The sequence below is a fragment of the Alosa pseudoharengus genome, unplaced genomic scaffold, assembly GCF_046254945.1.
Source record: "Alosa pseudoharengus isolate Yale_2024_CS ecotype anadromous, Long Island Sound unplaced genomic scaffold, YU_APseudo_1.1 YU_APseudo_1.1_scf_7, whole genome shotgun sequence".
Lineage (NCBI taxonomy): Eukaryota > Metazoa > Chordata > Actinopteri > Clupeiformes > Clupeidae > Alosa > Alosa pseudoharengus.
Genome location: NW_027468859.1, coordinates 3,102,753 through 3,122,104, shown reverse-complemented (window position 1 = coordinate 3,122,104; position 19,352 = coordinate 3,102,753). Strand labels below are relative to the sequence as shown.

At 42.1% G+C, this 19,352-nt stretch overlaps 1 protein-coding gene across 1 annotated transcript; it reads left to right on the top strand.

Annotated features, from left to right (window-relative positions):
* The first annotated feature begins 5,259 nt into the window (after positions 1-5,259).
* LOC143110283 (ankyrin repeat and SOCS box protein 2-like) lies at positions 5,260-17,500 on the top strand. Its single transcript, XM_076273171.1, has 9 exons — positions 5,260-5,579; positions 6,477-6,584; positions 7,204-7,376; positions 8,379-8,534; positions 8,637-8,882; positions 9,035-9,206; positions 9,359-9,926; positions 15,830-15,983; positions 16,763-17,500. Exons 1-9 carry the CDS (start codon positions 5,260-5,262, stop codon positions 16,927-16,929), a joined length of 2,064 nt encoding a protein of 687 aa, XP_076129286.1. The 3' UTR covers positions 16,930-17,500.
* Positions 17,501-19,352: the final 1,852 nt, after the last annotated feature.

The window sequence follows — 19,352 nt, the reverse complement described above, 5'->3', positions numbered from 1 at the left end:
CTGCTGTGTACCATGACCTCAGCGCAGTATTCAGTAAAGACAAGGCCGCCTCTCTGCCACCCCACCGCAGTTATGATTTGGCCATTGACCTCCTTCCTGGTGCCATGCCACCCCGGGGCAGGTTATACCCCCTGTCCATCCCAGAAACCCAAGCAATGGAGTCCTACATTCAAGAATGTCTCAAGAATGGCTTGATTCGCCCCTCTACCTCCCCGGCTGCAGCAGGATTCTTTTTTGTGGGCAAAAAGGATGGAGGCCTTAGACCATGTATTGATTACAGGGAGTTGAACAAAATAACTGTCAAGAACCGATACCCCCTGCCTCTGATGAGTACGGCCTTTGATCAACTCGGTGGAGCCACGGTCTTCACAAAGCTGGACCTCCGGAACGCGTACCATCTCATCCGGGTTCGACGTGGAGATGAATGGAAAACGGGCTTCATAACACCAAGCGGCCATTATGAATACTTGGTAATGCCATTTGGCCTAACTAATTGTCCCGCAGGTTTTCAATCATTTGTGAATGATGTGTTAAGAGAATTTCTTGGCCGATTCGTTTATGTTTTGTTGGATGACATTTTGATCTTTTCCCCTGATCTAGACACCCATGTCCAGCATGTTCGGCAGGTCTTGCAGAAACTACTCCACAACAGGCTGTTTGTCAAATTGGAGAAAAGTGAGTTTCACACTACTAGCACAACCTTTCTAGGCTTTGTAATCTCCCCTCAGGGTCTGCTTATGGACCAGTCCAAACTGAAGGCAGTGCTAGACTGGCCAGCCCCTAATACGGTGAAGAAGCTTCAACAGTTTTTAGGGTTTGCTAATTTCTACAGGCGTTTCATCAGAAACTACAGTACGATAGCAGCCCCTCTCACTGGGCTTCTCAGAGGACACCCCACCAGACTACGGTGGACACCTGAGGCACAACAAGCCTTCAGTGATCTGAAGCAAAGATTTACCTCCGCGCCAGTGCTAACCCACCCAGACCCGCAGCAACCATTTATTGTGGAGGTAGATGCCTCGGAAATTAGAGTGGGAGCGGTCCTATCCCAGAGAAGGCCCCAAGACCAGAAGATGCACCCTTGTGCCTTCTTCTCAAGACGACTCACCCCAGCTGAGAGTCGGTATGATGTGGGTGACCGAGAATTGCTGGCAGTCAAACTAGCTCTCGAAGAATGGCGTCATTGGTTAGAGGGGGCAGTACACCCATTCATGGTCTGGACGGATCATAAAAATCTTGAATACATCCGTGGAGCTCGCAGACTCAACCCTTGTCAAGCAAGGTGGGCACTTTTCTTTACAAGATTCCATTTCACTCTTGGATCAAAAAATGTAAAGTCCGATGCCCTCTCTCGCCAGTTTTCACCTGACAATGCTCCAGTAGCCCAGGACTCTATTCTCCCTGAAGCATGTGTGATAGCCCCTGTTCGCTGGGTCCTGATGGAAAAGGTGAGAGATGGCCACCACCTGGAACAACCACCACCCAACACGCCAGTCTCAAAGACATTTGTCCCATCTGCTCAAAGACCCCTGGTGCTGGAGTGGGGGCATAATTCACGTGTAGCAGGCCACCCAGGACGCCAACGAACCACGGAGCTTATTGGCCGTACATTCTGGTGGCCCGTCATGAAAGATGATATAAATCTATATGTGTCTGCCTGCCCTGTCTGTGCCGCCCACAAGGTTGACAATCAACGCCCTCAAGGTCTCCTACACCCCCTATCTATTGCCCGGCGCCCCTAGTCCCATGTTTCCCTTGATTTCGTAACAGGGCTGCCTGTCTCAAATGGTTTCAATACTGTGTTGGTGGTCGTTGATCGCTTTTCTAAGATGTCTCGCTTTGTGCCCCTACAGAAACTCCCTACCGCCCGGCAGACAGCTGACACTGTAATGAAGGAGATTGTCCGCTACTATGGGGTGCCGGAGGAGATCCTCTCAGACAGAGGCCCACAATTCATTGCGCGATTCTGGAAATCTTTCTGGCAGCTTATGGGGGTGACTATTCGCCTCACATCGGGTTACCACCCTCAGAGTAATGGTCAAACCGAGCGAGTCAACCAGGAATTAGAGAAATACCTCCGCTGCTACTGCTCCACTAATGCCACCACATGGGCCAGCCATTTGATGTGGGCCGAGATATCCCATAACCAACTAACCTCCTCATCCACTGGATTGTCTCCATTTGAAATTGTTTCAGGTTACCCTCCTGCTTTCCTTCCAGCGTCGCCAACAGAGGGTCCAGTGCCTTCTGCTAATACCTCCGTCCAGCGCCTCCGCCGTCTTTGGAAGAGGGCTCGCCAGAACCTCCAGAGGGCATCCAAGCAACACAAACGCCAGGCTGACCGGAGAAGACGGGTGGCAGTGGTCTATCGCCCAGGTGACAGAGTCTGGGTTTCCACAAGGGGCCTGCCAGTGCAAACAGAGTCCAGAAAACTCTCTCCAAGGTATGTTGGGCCATTCAGAGTTTCACGGAGGGTGAACCCTGTATCATACCTGTTGAACATTCCCCGGTCAATGAGGGTCAGCCCGGTTTTTCATGTTTCCCTGCTTCGCAAGGCTCTTTTCTCTCCCTTGTCTCCAGTACCCCAGACACCGCCTGCCCCGAGGATCATTGATGGTGCTCCCTCGTACACAGTCCGGCGCCTCCTGGACGTCCGGCGAAGGGGGCGATCTTTGGAGTTTCTGGTGGACTGGCAGGGCAATGGCCTGACGAGCGTTCCTGGGTGGCCAAGAAGGACATCCTTGACAAATCCCTCATCACTAAGTTCTATGACGCGCGTGATGATCTTCCCGGCCCGTCGGGTGCCGGCCCTCGTGGCGGGGCTCCTGTCACAACCCCTCCACGCACACGTCCTCCGGAACAGCGGAGGGCGCAGACGAGTCAACGAGTGACACGCTCAGCCCAGAAGAAGTGACTGCCATCTTTAAAAGGGGCTGAGAATTGTTTGTCACTGTTCATGCATGTGCTCATGTCTGCTGGAACCTCTGTGCCTTTGTCCTCGCTTGGGAATTGTTCTTTGGTCGATCTGGACTGTCGGGACTTTAGGACTCTTTCTGTGAACTGCCTTCGTTAACATCTCACTTGGTCACGGTACTGTGTCTGCCCAACTCTTTGTACTCTACTTCTACCTTTTGTGGAATTCGCTGTCACGCCGTCTAATTTGTGTACTTGGATCATGGACTGCCTTTATACCTTATTCTTTGGACTGTGTTTATGATGAGAACTGAATCTTGAAGACCTTCTAAGTTTGCCCTTTCCAAGTCTGACTTTTGTTATTGCTTTTGTGCGTTTAGTGTTCTAAACCAATTCCTTTGTTAATACATTGAAGATTCTGCTGAAGTAAAAACTTTGAACCACATCTGCAACTGTGCTCTTATTTCCAGTCTGACATTAGTATTTACTTTTGTTAGTTTTTCCTTATCTCCTACTGTCTCTATTGTACAGTGGAGTTTGGTTATATGCTTATACTTATACTTATATTTACCATTTCTGCTGTAAGTGCATGTTGTGTGTGATGTCTGTATGCTACTGAGACCCCCTGAATTTCCCCTTGGGGATCAATAAAGTATCTATCTATCTATCTATCTATCTATCTGAAACAAAAATGTGAATATACAAACGTATAGTTAGATTAGACACGCCATGTACAACTGTAACAGATGCAAAACCCAACAGGGGTACCACAGAAGAGCCTTAGCCACAATCACAGCAAACTTTGTGACAAATACAAATGCATGCCCATGCAATAGTATAGACTTGACACTGGTAAGACATACAATGGACAAGACAATAAACACATTACAAATGAGTAAACAAACAAAAACACCAATTACACATAGACAAGCTGACCGTGTCCAACAGCAGACAAAGACAGAAATAAACAAATACGAATAAACAAAAGTACACAGGCCCGCATGCACACACAAGCAGTTGATTAGCTTTAGATGACTATGCCTGCATGCATGGTAGCGTAGACTAGGCCAACCGCTAATGGCATCACGTCACAGACGGGCGACATGCGAAATAAAACAAAACAAAATCAGAGAGACAAAACAGCAGCACAAGTATTAGCTGGTGAAATAGATATCAGCTCCAACTGAACCCTTAATTTATGGTGTAATGTACAAAACACATGTTTTATATTGCCGAGTTTCAGGATAAGCTTGTTGCTGTATATTCACTCCTCTATGTTTTGCCTTTTACTAAATACAGCAGTTATGAATCCTATATCTGTCAAGTTAAATGTTTTACGATGAAAATTCAAATATTGATGTCAAGACAGCTTTCTTTTCAGCTGGCAGCCAAACAAATGGACTAGGTCATTAACAATAAATCTCATATCAAATGGTCCTTAAAGGATTTAATAACACACTCAAGACTCATTAAACACCCAGGCATAAGACAGAAAACAACTGTGGGGGAGGGAGAATGTTCCATCAAATGTCAGCCTTATTTTTAGCTGGCAGCAAAATAAATAAACTAGGTCATCAACTAAAAATCCCATATCAAATGGCCTTATGGATTGAACACACTCAAGACTCCCAGAGACACTCAGACTTAAGACAGACAGCAACTGTGGAGGAGGGAAAAGGTTCCCAAATGTAAGTTAATATTTCAGCTTTTTGGATATTTGTACACTTTTTGGAAGTAACTGGAGTTGAGATTGTACAATGTAATACTGTCCTGTATCACCTGTAGCTGTATACTTCAAATAACTGTATCAAGGTTGACTATGGCAGACCATTTGCTGTGCAGTAACAGTACAATCACAAAACATAGATATTGATAATGCCCTTTGTTGATAACTTTTATTTCTCTATGAACAACAGATAATTGCAAATAATAAGTTGACATACAAATATACAAAAAAGTTTAATTAGCTTGATTTGGAACTAAGTACAACAAACATAGTACAACAAACATAGAAAACAGTGCAACCCATAGCTATACTTAAGTTCTGACTAAATGGAAACAATGGGGTGATGTGCTTCTTATTACTGCATTGCATTATTCTGTACTGCATTACATTTGGACAGAAATCAAAATGTCTGCTTAACATGGTGGTCAATTTATACAAGTGAATCGCCAGTTCATTCACAAATATCAGCATTTATGCCAGTAAGGTCAAATGTTTTCTGTCTGTTTAGACCATGGGAAATGTTGAGCTTCTAGACCTGGCTACAGAATATGATTGCATGCCCTTTCATTCACTGTTGGACAGAGAGCCCACCTAATCTCTTTAGTTTTGCCAGATTCATCATGACCACCATGGCAGCAGCAACTACGGCTGATCAAGCTTTCGAGGACTACAGCATCTACAGTGGCTTGTCTGATGCTGAATTGATTCAGCTGGCCATTGAACGCAGTCTGAGTGATATCTTCAGCCCTTCCTCAGAGCCCTCAGAGAGGTCATCTTATTCACTAGCTGCAGCAAGCCAACCTATGCCCTTTGAGCATGAAGCCATGCCAACATTACTAGAGCTGCAGCAGGAAAATCACAGAGCTCTGAGACAAACAGCTTTACACACTCGGAACATCCCTCCCGCTGCCAACCCACATCAAACCGCCAATCACCCCAGGTGATACTCAATCAAAGATATACAGCACAACTGTTTCATATGCATAACTCGAAATGCTGTAGATTTTAAAGGCATCCTATGCAAGTTGTTTTACCTTAATATACAGCTTCAAAGTCATTTTAAACAAAATAGTGGAGAATACATACAAAAAACACGAAGAATCACACACCTAGCATAGCTGGCAACGCCCCACATGCGGAGAACCAGTTTGCAATTTGGCTGTTGGCTTTGGCGCCAAAACAAATGCACATGTACCGGTGTCTGAGAGTCTAAAACTTTGACAAGTATTTACAATGGCAAAGTAAAATAAATACTCTGTAACTCTAGGGGGAGCCCTACAACCCAAAACCGCATTGGATACCTTTAAAGAGAAACTATGCCGTTTTGGCAATTTCTTCGCTGCGTCGCTTTTTGCTCGCAGGTTTCCCTGCAGAGCTCCTCCTACAGCTTCAGAGTATATATTTTGCGACACTCCTCAATCAGGTCAGTCTGCTGTTTCCTCTTTCCCTGTTTCTCCAACAAGCTTACTCACTTTCTGCTTCTTTTTGCTGGCTCTGCCATGACGAATGTCTGAGAATCTCCATTGCTACCTTGTTGTAGCCGGTGCCTGGTGTGTAAGTATGTAGTGCAGTAAAGCAATTTGTTACATTCGCCCCAGAAAAACTCATATAACCATTGCAATGACTCCGAAGCTGTGAAGTTAAGTTAAATTAAGCTAAACAAACTGCATAGTTCCCCTTTAACAGCTTAGAGATTGCACAATTCCTATTGTCTATGCTGACTTTATATTGTACACATGGGTAAAATGCAGAGCACACATTCCTTGCAAGTATACTTGGCCAATAAACCTGATTTACAATTTACAATATCTTTGGCACATCTGTTATTTCTGTTTAGCCAAAACCAGCCGGAGAGTTCACATAACTGTGCTGGAGACGGAGTGAGGGTGTGTTCTTGGACGAAAAGCAACAATGGAGGTTTGCAAGTTAGACTCAAACCAATGGAGTAAGGACACCTGCATCATTTCCATTATTCAAATGAAATGTAGTGTTCAATGAGGAGAGTGTTGTAATAGCACTACATCACATCCTGTTAGGTCCGGTCAAACTACAGTATTAATTTCTGATTGGACAAGAGGCATTGAGAGGGACTTTTCTCCTCTAGTAAATCACTTCAACGTGAGTTACCTCATAACCTCATTTGACAATTATTGAGTGAGAAAATGGAGTGTAAAATGGATGTGGATATGACAAGAAAGACTTAACAAACTATTGTGTTCAGGCTTGTAAAACCTCACTGAACTTGGCTCTATATGCTGCATTGTTTTGGCAACAGTGGATACCAAGAACAAAATTGGAACTATGTTTTAGGGCAGAGGATAAACAAAGAAAAACAATACATAGAAAACACAACTTAATGTCTTCAATCTTGATTAGTTGGTAGTACAACTGTTGAATAAAAGCAATATGACACTCGCAATCAGGGGCTTGGTAAAGGATATACTATGTTTACATATACTATGACTGTTATCATTATGACCCTTCTATCTCTCCTTACATATTTTCCAAAAACAATTTAAACATTACTAGAATTTATGTACTAGAATTTATGCTTGGTCTTACAGGGACATGTCTGCTATACAATCAGCCATCTGGAGGAATGATGCCCCAAAACTCCTTGAAGTATTGCAGGAACAGCCTTCAGACACTCTGAGTACACCAAACAAAAATGGCTGGATACATTTGCATGATGCTGCATACTATGGTTATGAGGAATGTTTGAGAGTGCTAGTGAAAGGTACAAGTGAGAGACCATTTTTGATGCGATATACAATGATCAGTTTCTGGGATGCTTGTTCTGTATGAGTGAAATAATATGTTAGTACATGTGCAACAGTGACATAAATGTTGTTTCTCAAAGTCAAGGATCCTCAAGGCTCCTTCATTGGTAGAGCGGAGTCCTGCTGAATGAATTTTTTTTAAAGACAAGGCAAGGCTTCTTGCTAGCATTCGGGCAGACTATTGAGTGTGCAGGAAACTGTACAGTACATGTGCATTATTGAAATTCATACCTCATGCCCCACTTCTTCAATGAATGTGCATCATTAAAAGTAATTATGCACTTTGATCCGTTTGCTACAGTAGAACTGCACATGGCAGTAACCATTAAGCAAAGCTTTATAGAAAAAGTGTTATCGCTGTCTGACAATCCACTCTAAGAGAATTCCCTGCTAAATACCTCTGCCTTCTTCACACAATTACGGTGTGAAAGTTCCTAGTCAAAATGACCTGAGCCCTTAATTCTCTTACATTTATTCTTTTCATTTAGCAGACGCTTTACAAGGGCCACTGTGGAAGCCGGGAAATTAAGCCACAACTTTTTAGGCTTCTACATGCTAGCCCAACTCCTTAACCATTAAACTACCACCACCTTACGACTTGCATGACACAGTAACAATAAATCTACAAAGAAACAGTTAAATACATCGTGAATGGCCTTGTTTAGCACTGTTTTCAAGTCCTGCATAAATGTGGGCACAGGATTATGGGTGTTTTCAAGCAAGCTGAGAATACACAGAGGCATCCTTAAAAAAATCTGTGAAATTAAGGACTTTGTCCTTGATAGAATTTGAAGGATGCTTAATATTGGAACAGTGTGTCGGCAAGACTCGATGACTTAACTTTCTTGAAAAAGAAGCTTTGAAGGATATTTCCTTGTGTTTGAGAGACAGCCATGTTTACTGTTCTATCTGATTTGCCATAAATAATTATGTTTCTATTATATCCATACCAACTAAAGCCTTTCCTAAACTAATCAACAAATGTACCAACAAGCGCCAGACGCCTCTAGTGTTGGCGGCTACTGGCCAAAACCTGTTGTGTGTCCAGTGTCTTCTTGAGGCAGGAGCAGATCCCAATACAGCCGACAACGTAGGAGAGTCACCTCTCTACACAGGTATCCCTTTTAAAGAAATATTGAGAAGCTAATCAGTCCTATACCAAGAAAGACTTGATAAATCTGTACTTATCTATCTCTGAACAAATCCACTCTTTCCAGCTTGTGAAAATGCAACTGAGGAAATAGTGGAGCTTCTACTGAGGTTTGGAGCCAAAGCCTCACAGGCCAATGCGATAGGAATGACACCATTACATGAAGCGGTGCGACACAAAAGTCTTGGCATGTGCAAGCTTCTAGTGAAGGCTGGAGCAAACATAAGAGCCAGAAACACTTACGGCATTGAACCACTATTCATGGCTGCCCTGGGAGGAGGCACAGAAGTATTGAACCTCCTAATTGAACATGGTTAGTTTCATCAGTATTTAGATCACACTGGTCAAATAAGAACACAGGCTGTTCATGATAAAATTGGTCGGGCTTTTTCTCAAATAGACAAGTGAAATACAGTATTGCCTTTCAAATGTATTATAACAACTTCTCTCATTTACATTTCTAAGGAGCCTATACTGACTGTCAAACTAAGGATGGAGCAACACCTTTATTTGAAGCATCCAAGAATGGCCATGAAGAGGTGGTGAGGCTGCTTCTGTCTAAAAGAGCAAATGTGAACAAAACAACCAAAGCAGGACTAACTCCTCTACACATCGCTTCAAAGAATGGACATGCTAGGTTGGTAATTTTGAATTTGGAACTTGAATAGCTTCAATCAAACCATTTTCCCAAAAACTAGTACCAGTGCAACCAAGTATTTAAGGTAAATGATCTGATCTAATACTGCATAACTTTGCATGTTTCTTAACTTTCATTCTGTCTTTGGGCAGAATCGTGTCCTTATTGATTCCACATACGGACAAAGTGACCATGCTAGAGAGTGGCATTAGCCCACTCCACCTTGCAGCAGAGCATAACAGAGAGGATATCTTGGAGATTCTCATCAATGCGGGCTTTGACGTCAACACTGTGCTTAAGTATAACCACTCCAAGATTTATGACAACTGGTGCTGCTCAGCCCTCCACTTCACTATACGCAACAGCAACATAGACACAGCCTCCATGCTGCTGAAGGCAGGCGCTGACCCCAATCTGGATTTTTTCAACCCTCTTCTTTTAGCCGTGAGAAAGGGAAATACAGAGATGGTGTCTTTGCTGGTGGAGTACGGTGCCAATGTGAATGCCTGCGTGCCAACACTCCCCACTACCTTTCCTGGAGCTCTGCTCTTTTGTATGAAGCACACACTGATGTTCAAGTTCCTGCTGGACAATGGATGTGATGCCAACGCCTGTTTCTCATGTATTTATGGAGGCAGCCCACATCCTCCAATTAAGAGCCGGCTTACTACTAGGGATGAACTGGACCTTGATGAAATTCCTCAGAGCGAAACTGCACAGGTTATACAGAGTATTTTCTTTTTTGGCAAAGGCTATTTTCACCCTGGTACAAATATCAATATGGTATTTGTACCAGTGTATAGCCTAATTAGAAGTGGATGCTATTTATACCCTGGTGTAGGTAGCGATGTGTGCTATTTACTTTGTTGTGCAGTCTCATGTTTTGCTCATCCCAAAGGTTTTCACAGGGGTTTAAGATGAGGGAACTGAGACAGCCATGACAGAAGCTTGATTTTATGTTCAGTAAACTAACACTGTCTTGCTATAGAGTGTGCCAGTGACGCCACTTCCACTTGCCTCCATGGGACCTATCTTTCCAAAAAATTTGAACGCCAGTCTATGGCGAAAAAGAAATTATTTTCTGGTCCCGGTTGACTTGTGCCTTGAATTACCCATATGATGTTTGTCAATTTTAAAGACAAATTTTCATGTAAAGACATTTGCAGTTTGTTTCGTAACTATTGAATTACAACATTGTGAAAGATCGTAATTCCAACGACTACAAACCCATCAGTCGCGCTAGTGACGTTAGCTCATTCACAGCCACACTAGATTGTACAAGCATACCAGCAACAGGTCTTAATTGGGCTTTCCTTGCCGATGAAAATACCATGAGTCAGAGGATTAAACACATCAGGTAAGTTGTATTCGTCCATAGACTGTACCTTAGATACTGTTAAGTGACATAGCAGGCAGCAAGATGCAACGTTAACTAGCATAACAGCTATCAGCTAGCTTCTAATCTTATCGTTTCATTACGTTGGTGACGTACATCGTTCGAGACGAGAGATGCAGTCCACTGAGCGGATTCGTACAAAACCAACATAACTTTTGAAGTCTATCGAACAACAGTACTTTCTTTGACGTGAAAAATTATCTTTTAAATTCACACACATCATATGTGAAATTCGTGGCACAATTCAAATGGGACCAAAAAATAAATGTTATCTCTCCATTAACTCCCGTTCATATTTTTTTGAAAGACAGGTCCCTTGTAGCGGAAGTAAAACGGAAGTCACTGGCACACTCTATAAGATCAAAGATTGACTAATTTTTGGTTGGCGTAGTCAAATTTGGAAAGACTTTTTAACACTTTGAATGCTGCACTGTTTTCCGAAGCTTTGGCCCAGAGTGCCAGCAATCTAGATTATTGTTGACGATTTTTGTAGATCCACAGCATATTCCATGTTATAGCTATGGACACATACTAGTAGGGGGGCCTATGTGTCTAATTTGGGGGCTTGTGGGATTCACATGTTAATTTTTGGAGAGTATTATATATTTGTTCTAGGGGTTCTTAAGAGTAGAAAAAAACATGTCTCCATTTTTTTGAAGGTTTTGAAGGACCCAAATCAAAGGTCAAATTCAGAAAAGGTCAAATTTGGTGTTTTGTCCATAAACCTCACATTGCTGGTATTATAGCATAGGGTTTGGTGCCAAAAAGCAAAGATATTCTACAAGGTAGTGTGCAAAAGTGGACCACATAAACAATACAACATTATAAAACATTTTTAGGCTGATAATTGATCTCTTTAAGAAGAAATTCTCGAAATTGTCCTCTTAAAAAAAAAATACCGATGCATTTATTTGACATATCGCGCGTTGCGCCCCAAACACACCCATATGACTGATTAAAACATCCTAGGAACACCTTGTTGCGCCATGCGCTCCACGTTTGATAACGAAACCCCTCCCAATGTGAAATGGACATCCTACTAAATATGAATAGACGAGTGACGATGCACTTTAGAATGTCATTATAGGGCCCTCAGAGCACAAAGTGCAGAGATCTCTGTTAAATCAAGTTTAATGGACGTTTACATAGCTAGTATCAGCTGAAGTCTGTAAGGCCTTCAGTAGCCTATGTAAGTGTGAAGAAAAGAAAGGGTAAAAGGATCAGATAGACAAACAGACAGGTGTGTGTGTGTGTGTGTGTGTGTGTGTGTCTGTGTGTGTGTGTGTGTGTGTGTGTGTGTGTAAGAGAGAGAAAGAGAGACACTAGCAGTGACAGTTGGCTGTTTAGCTGGCAGTTATAGAATTTAGAATATCAAATAACCTGAAGCATATAGTGCTCTGTTCTTCATGGTTGGTGATATTAGTGACCTTCTAGCTTTCTACATTTGAGCATGCACATTTTCATAGTTCATGGTGGCACAGTCTAGTTAGGTTATATTCTGAGGTGTGTCTTTCTGTTAGTCAGGTGATGGCACACATATTCTAAAAGAAACAGATTTTGGGCTATGTATCCTGTGGCAGATATGTGTGGACTGGTGAATGACCCATCACTAGAGACATATGCCAAATTTCTTGTTTTTGTCCATGAGAGAGTATGGAGATTGGTGATCACAGATCAGCCAACGATTATAATGTTACAGTGCAGTTATTTTACAACAGGTTAATTCATCAGGTTTTATGGAGAGGTATAGTTGTGTATCATCTGCTAAACAACAGGGGCCCCAGTACTGAGCCATGAGGCACTCCATATTTTACCATAATCTGGGTAGATGGTTTATTATGGACCTGTACAAATTGTTGACGGTTAGGAAGGTATGATCTAAACCAAGCGAGTGCTGAGTCTGATGCCTATCAAATTTTCAAGCCTAAGTAGTATGTCATGGTCTATGGTGTCAAAGGCAGCGCTGAGGTCCAGAAGGACCAGTATTGATACAAGGCTAGGTTTTTTGAGGGAGGGCTTAATAACAGATGTCTTAAACGACTGCGGTACATGCCCTGATAGCATTGAATTATTTATAATCAAGAGCAAAACATTATCCAGGAAGGGGAGAGCGGTCTTAAGGTGTGTAGGGATAGGGTCTAGTAGACTAGTTGTAGATTTTGATGAGGAAATTGTGGAGGTGAGCAGGCTTGGAATTTCACCATTCTGGGGGCAAGGCCACTTGGCCTTCAGTTGGGCATATTTGGTGGGGGGCACAAAGGCCACAAGGTAGGGCACCAAGACCAAAGTTAACTATACAGTAGTAGGCTATAAAAATGATCAAAGTTGTATTTAGCCTATTCACTGCAGTAGACCTGCATCACTGTATGAAACATTACAAAAACATGAAACATGACATATTACATGTAACTGTAAATCATCTGATCATCTAATAAAAACAGATATCTAGGCTATATATAAAATGTATTTTATATTTGGCCTGCTATGAAATCATGTATTGAACAATTTAAATGTAGCACAGCTCAGCTTTAAGAAACTCAAATAGCCTAGATGCATGCTTAGCATTTTGTGATCATTAAGGCTACTTTCACAAACTCTTAGTCAGCTGTCCTCTGATTTACCAATATCTAGGCGATATTTGTAACATTTATTTTGTATTTGGCCCGTTATGAAATCATGTGGAACAATTTAAACACATTGTAAAACTTAAAGCCCAAATTTGGAGACATCCAAAAACTGGATTACTCTGGAACGGCTAACTGTACAGGGGACTGCTTTACACCTTTGTTTTCGGTAAGGTCTGCTGTTTATTCTGATATATGGTTTGTCATGTGTTAAAAGAAGGGTTCGTAAAGTATTCCACCGAGATGAATGGGTAGGGAGATCATGGACGCAAAACCTTCAGTAGAATGTATGATTAAATTGAATTATATTATTTACTTTTCTCGCGAACCGTTTAACACAGCAATTATCGGCTAACATCGTTTAAAAGCTGAGAAAAAGCTCTTTCATGTGATACTTGTGATGTCTGTATGATGAATAGGCTACTTCGCGAGTAGTTCAACTGAGAAGAATGGGTGAATTTGGACGCACTTTCTTGCGCTGTCACTTTCTCCACTGCGTAAAAGACTAAATTAATTTGCGCTGTGAATGCTAAGATTATTTTGACAGGCCACAGGCTAAATAAAAATCGCTATTAGTAGGACAAAGCAGAATATTGAAAGAAGGGGGCACCAAGGCCACCGTGGCCTGTAAACCTATGATTTTCAAAGGGGCTTCACGGCCAACGCAAGGGGCTACGACGGCCATGGCCGTCGTGGCCGCCGTGAAATTCCTACCCTGGAGGTGAGATCTAATATGTTGTGTATGTAAATTAATTAAATGTTGTTCGAGGTCTCATTTGTGATTCTGTTATGTTTTTGCTATCTTTCAGCAATGGAATGTGTATTTGGTGAAACTGATTGGTTATTGATCTTATCTCTAATTGTTTGACATACAATCATAATACTGACATACAATCATACTGTTGAAAATAACTGTTTTGTGAACTTTATTCAACATAGCCAGTGATTTAGGCGAAATTTATGGTGTTAATTACAGTGAAATATACAATAAAAAAAAAATAGGGTTGAAACAGGTAAAAAAAAATGGAGACATAATTTTTCTCCATGTTCAATGACCTCTAAAGACAGTCCAACCACTCTCCAAAAATTAACATTTCAAACCCACATAAACCATATAGGCCCCCTGACTATACTATGGCTTGTTTAAAAGGTGAGACTTCAGGTTAGGTCTCAGTGGGTACAACCCGTTTATTTCTACATGCCTCTGAACCGCCGACCGAAGCAGGATCAGTTTACATCCTGCATCCACAGCACAGAGGCAGGCTAATGAAACCCTAGCGATTGTTGCAAACGTGTGTATACTGTAATGGCAGAGCCGGCGAAGAAGCAGCGAAAACCCTTGACGGAAGATGCAAAGAAAAGGAAAAGAGCTTCAGACCGAGCGAGGGGGAGTTTCGTAGAGAAAAAGCATCAGGCTTGCCTGGTGTCCCTTTAAAGGGGAACTATGCAGGTTTTTTTGCAGTTTTTTTTTTTTAGTGCGTATACATATGCCTGCATGTCTACTGTGTGTTTATGTGTGTGTGTGCCTGCTTGCCTGCATGTGTGTTTTTATGTGTGTGTGCATACATGTACGCGTATGTATAGGTAGGTAGGTAGGTAGGTATATGCTCTTTTGATCCCGTGAGGGAAATTTGGTCTCTGCATTTATCCCAATGCATTTATCTCTGCATTGAGCTCTTATGCTCAAGGGCACTTCAGCCGTGGAGCGTTCTTAGGCTGGTGCTCGCGAGTGGGTTTGTTTGTAGACCAACGTTTAATCCCACATGAGTTTGTCATATCATCTGTCCTGATATAAATTCTGCAATGTAAACACAAACAAACCCATGGGACAATGGAGAAAAAATGTATCGATTCATTTTTGCTTTTTCATTGACATGGCCCCTTAAAACCAACATACAAAAACAATGTGGTCCTCCTAGCCCCTACCAATCTAAAGATATTCACAGAAAACTGTGTCTGCCCTACCCTCCTTTCAGTGGGGTGGGTAGTGGGGGCGATTGATCAAAATGAAAAACAATGGTTCCGTGTCATCCTTGCGGGGCTTCAAGCCCACCAAGTTTCTGGCCTCTAGCCTCACATCAGCAGCGCTGCATCGTCCATATACATTAAACAGCAGATGATGGGCGGGTGCGGTTTTGAAAATTGGTCAAAAAACTTTGGTGCTGATGGATGGTTTTGCTATGCAGTTATGGTTGAAATAATAGCCCATCAGCGCATCTCTAGTGTGTGTGCCTCTCTCTCGCTCAGAGGGGAGGGGGAGGGGAGGCTGAGGGGTCGATCAAGCATGGATTCTAAACTCTGTGGTGGATAGGATCTACAATGGTAAGAACATATATTACTACTGACATTGGGTGGCGTGTTCCTTTAAAGGCTTGTGCACAGGAACGCCTATGGACTTGATTGCTGAAGTTTGAACTTCAGCACATGCCTAAATGCATTGAATTGCAGCCATGCGATTGGTTAATTAGATATTTGTGTTAATGAGCAGTTCAACAGGTGTACCTGTTGAGTGGCCAGTGAGCATATCTTTAGTCGTTTATTGTATTTGGGTGAAAAAGTGGATTTTTGTTCTTCCTAACTGATCTTTTATCCTTTCTGTACAGTTCTGTGAGATTATAGCAGATCCCTTTTACACCTATTGGGCAGGACCTATACTTGACCGTCTCCTTGATTACACTGGTCCTGTGAAACTGTGTTCTAGAATCACAGAACTTCTTGAGAGCAACAAGGAGTGGGTATACATCAAAGAAAAATCAAGTGAGTACAATGAGTTACCTTCCAGATACTTTGCTGTATATATATATATATATATATATATATATGAGATTAATTGCACCATATTAAAAGCCAATTTATAGTCCAGGCGACAAGTGTCGCTCAATAAAATATGGTGTAAAAGTAACTGCTAAAAGTGACTGTTAGGATGTCACGGAGCTTGTTGCGTACTGTACATCAAGAAAATTGAAATGCTGTAGACGTACTCTGATTTGATATCAACTCAGTTCTACTGGAGTTTGACTTCTATTGTGTGTTGCAATGATCATGTATGTGTCAATTTACTTTCATTTTGTAGTGGTATTCTTGTAGGACCTTCTTAAGAGCAAATTTAAGAAAATTCTTAGGAAGATATTGGTGAATGAGGCCAGGTGATCTTAAAATGTCCTTAAAGCAACACCAAAGAACTTCCCCTCTGTCGCACGCACGCTATTTGTTTATCCAGCACCGGCTTTGCAAATAACAATGTCCACAGACAAGGTAGAATATTTTGCATGACTTAAAAAAGTATGATGTTTTGCGACATCAGATGGAAGTCAAATTTGTAGTTTCTTATGTCTCATTCCATCGAACTACAGATCCGCTACCCGATCTGGCAAACTTACATAGTGCGGTTATAGCCGATAGAGGGCCGCGAAAGCCGCGTAAGCGAATGCAGAATTGCCGTTCACCCTGTTACGAGTTGATGAACCACTGAAACGATTTTGGAAACATTATTTTAAGGTACAAAAAACTCTTTGGTGTTACTTTAAAACCCTCAGAGCCATCCTTCTGCCTCATGCATCTGTGCCGACTGAGGATCCGCCAGCTGGTGGGATGGCAGAGACTGAGGAGAATGACCAGCCTTCCTCTGCCTGGACGACTCATCAAGTACCTGTTCTACGACAACGGAGAATCTGAGAATCTCTATTCTTATTTTTTTGATTGAGTGTGTGTGTGTGTGTGTCTCTTAACTCAAGCACTGACTATCAGTCAATAATCTAACCAACAAAAGCTTGACTATCCACAACTTTCCCGAACTCTGACCTTTCCCATGTTTGATTGTTGCCTCAGAGTGGAAGCCAGTATCTGTCTTCCGCTCAACTGTGTTTACGTTTATAACATTTTCACTGAATTTCAGTTAGTTTTTTTCATACTGAAGTGTGAAATGATGTTCTTTATATTGTGTCATAAGTTTCATTTATATTGTGAAAATCACAAGTAACATGATGACAGGTTTTTGCAAGGTGTACAGACTACATGGCATTTTTTGTAATCAGTAACATAATCAACATGATTACCCAAAAATGTAATGTAATCTGAGTAAGTAATACTAAGTAAGAATACTTTTTACACAACTTGCACACAACATACATCCGATATTGTTTGCACCTCCAAGTGGTCTGTGATGTAAGCTTGTGTGAAAGAATGGCCAAGTACTGATAGCATTTTTCCTGACTGGAACAGGTGTATCAGTCAACGTCGACGGCTCCTCCATCTTGGGTTATGATGTGAACCCTTTTCTGGACAAAAAACTACACATGCAATTGGATGATAGTGACATCTAGTGGACAAACGAATGGGCTGCTTGTCAAATTAAAACATTAGTTATGCTATCATAAACAAGTTGTTTGCATGATAAAATGTATTCAAGTATTCCCAAAAATTGTAACTTATCTGATTACACATTTTTTGCTGTAATCTGGGCTGATTATAGTTACTTTTTTGTAATCAGATTACGAAATCCAGGTTACATGTAATCCATTACTACCCAACCCTGCCAGTGTGTAAAACTATGCTGTAGTATTTGTGCTGTTGAGGGCTTGTGTGTTGTGTCGGAAGAAAATGTATTATATTTTTTTCAGCTAGGTTGAATGGTTTTGAGGGGAAAGTTTGGTTTTGACCTGGACATTTGATGTTTTGGGAGTGTGTAATAATAATAGTAAATATAGCTGCAAGCAGCAATGTGGGGGCCAAGCAGTGCCCTATAGCTGGAATGGTGTTGCCATTGCATGATCAACCACTCACAGCAAGTTTGATTGCAATTGGATAAAGAATGGCTGAGAAATAAGTTCATTTACTTTGTTATAGTGCCCCTAGAGGCGCAAATTAAACCAATGTCCTTGTGTGTTCTCACAATCAGCTACCATGTCCCTGGACTTCATACACCAAAGAGTTGATGAGATGTGAGCTCAATTTGTCTATTACAGCACCCCTAGAGGCCAAATGAGACCACTTTCCTTGCATGTCCTCACAATCAGCTACTTTGTCTCTGTATTAAGTTTGGACTTCAGAAATCAAAGCGTTGCTGAGATACAAGCTCACTTCCTGTATTGCAGCGCCCCCTGTAGAGGCCAAATAATGCCAATTTCCTTGTGCGTCCCCACAATCAGGTACCAAGTCTCTATACCAAGTTTGGACTTCATACATCAAAGCGTTGCTGAGATACGAGTTCACTTCCTGTATTGCAGCGCCCCCCTATAGAGGCCAAATGATGCCAATTTCCTAGTGCATCCTCACAATCAGATACCAAGTCCCTGTACCAAGTTTGGACTTCATACATTAAAGCGTAGCCGAGATGTTAGCCCACTTCCTGTTAGGCGGCATCAAGGCCATGTGTGATTGGCTGTCACGGGCAAATAAACCTGAAATTAAAAAATCTGACAAGTATCGTTTGTGCGGCTCGGTCAGAAGATCATCTCCGCCAAGTTCCTTGAAAATCGGATGAAATTTGGAACCGCTGACATTTTTTGTATTAAATCCAATATGGCGGAGATCCAATATGGCGGAAAGTGACGGGATAGGGGTCGATGAACTCGGGATGGTCCAAGGATTCAGACGCTGCCTCAATTGTGAAAATCAGACAAAGGAGTCAAGGATCACGCGCATGAACGCATGTCCAGCATTGAACTGGTGGTGGCGCTAGAGTGTTCAATGTATATGCATAAAAATTGCTGTGAGTGATTGGGACTGTGTCCTGACTAATGGTATCGAGTTTTGTTATGTTAACTCAAAGCGTCACGGAGATGTTAGTCCACTTCCTGTTTGGCGGCTTCATCGCCATATTTGATTGGCTGTCACGGGCAAACAAAAATGAAATTGAAAAATCTGGCAAGTATTGTTTGTGCGGCTCGGGCAGAAGATCATCTCCGCCAAGTTCCGTGAAAATCGGATGAAATTTGTGACCGCTTTGCAATTTTTTTTTTATCTAGGCCTACGTGAAATTCTGCATCCATTGTATGGTTTATTTATTTATTTATTTCCCCCCTTGGAAGGGCAACGTGAGTCTAGAAGGGCACCCCCTGTGCACGTCAATAGCAGGAAAAGAAATTAAATGAAAACTTAAAAATGTGTCACCTGTCTGGAAGTAGA

Bases quoted from the DNA above. Each gene is read 5' to 3' on its own strand.
- LOC143110283 (XM_076273171.1), top strand. From the start codon at position 5,260: ATGACCACCATGGCAGCAGCAACTACGGCTGATCAAGCTTTCGAGGAC. The intron at 8,535-8,636 runs GTATCCCTTTTA...CACTCTTTCCAG, and splicing joins AGAGTCACCTCTCTACACAG to CTTGTGAAAATGCAACTGAG. The intron at 15,984-16,762 runs GTGAGTACAATG...TAAAACCCTCAG, and splicing joins ATACATCAAAGAAAAATCAA to AGCCATCCTTCTGCCTCATG.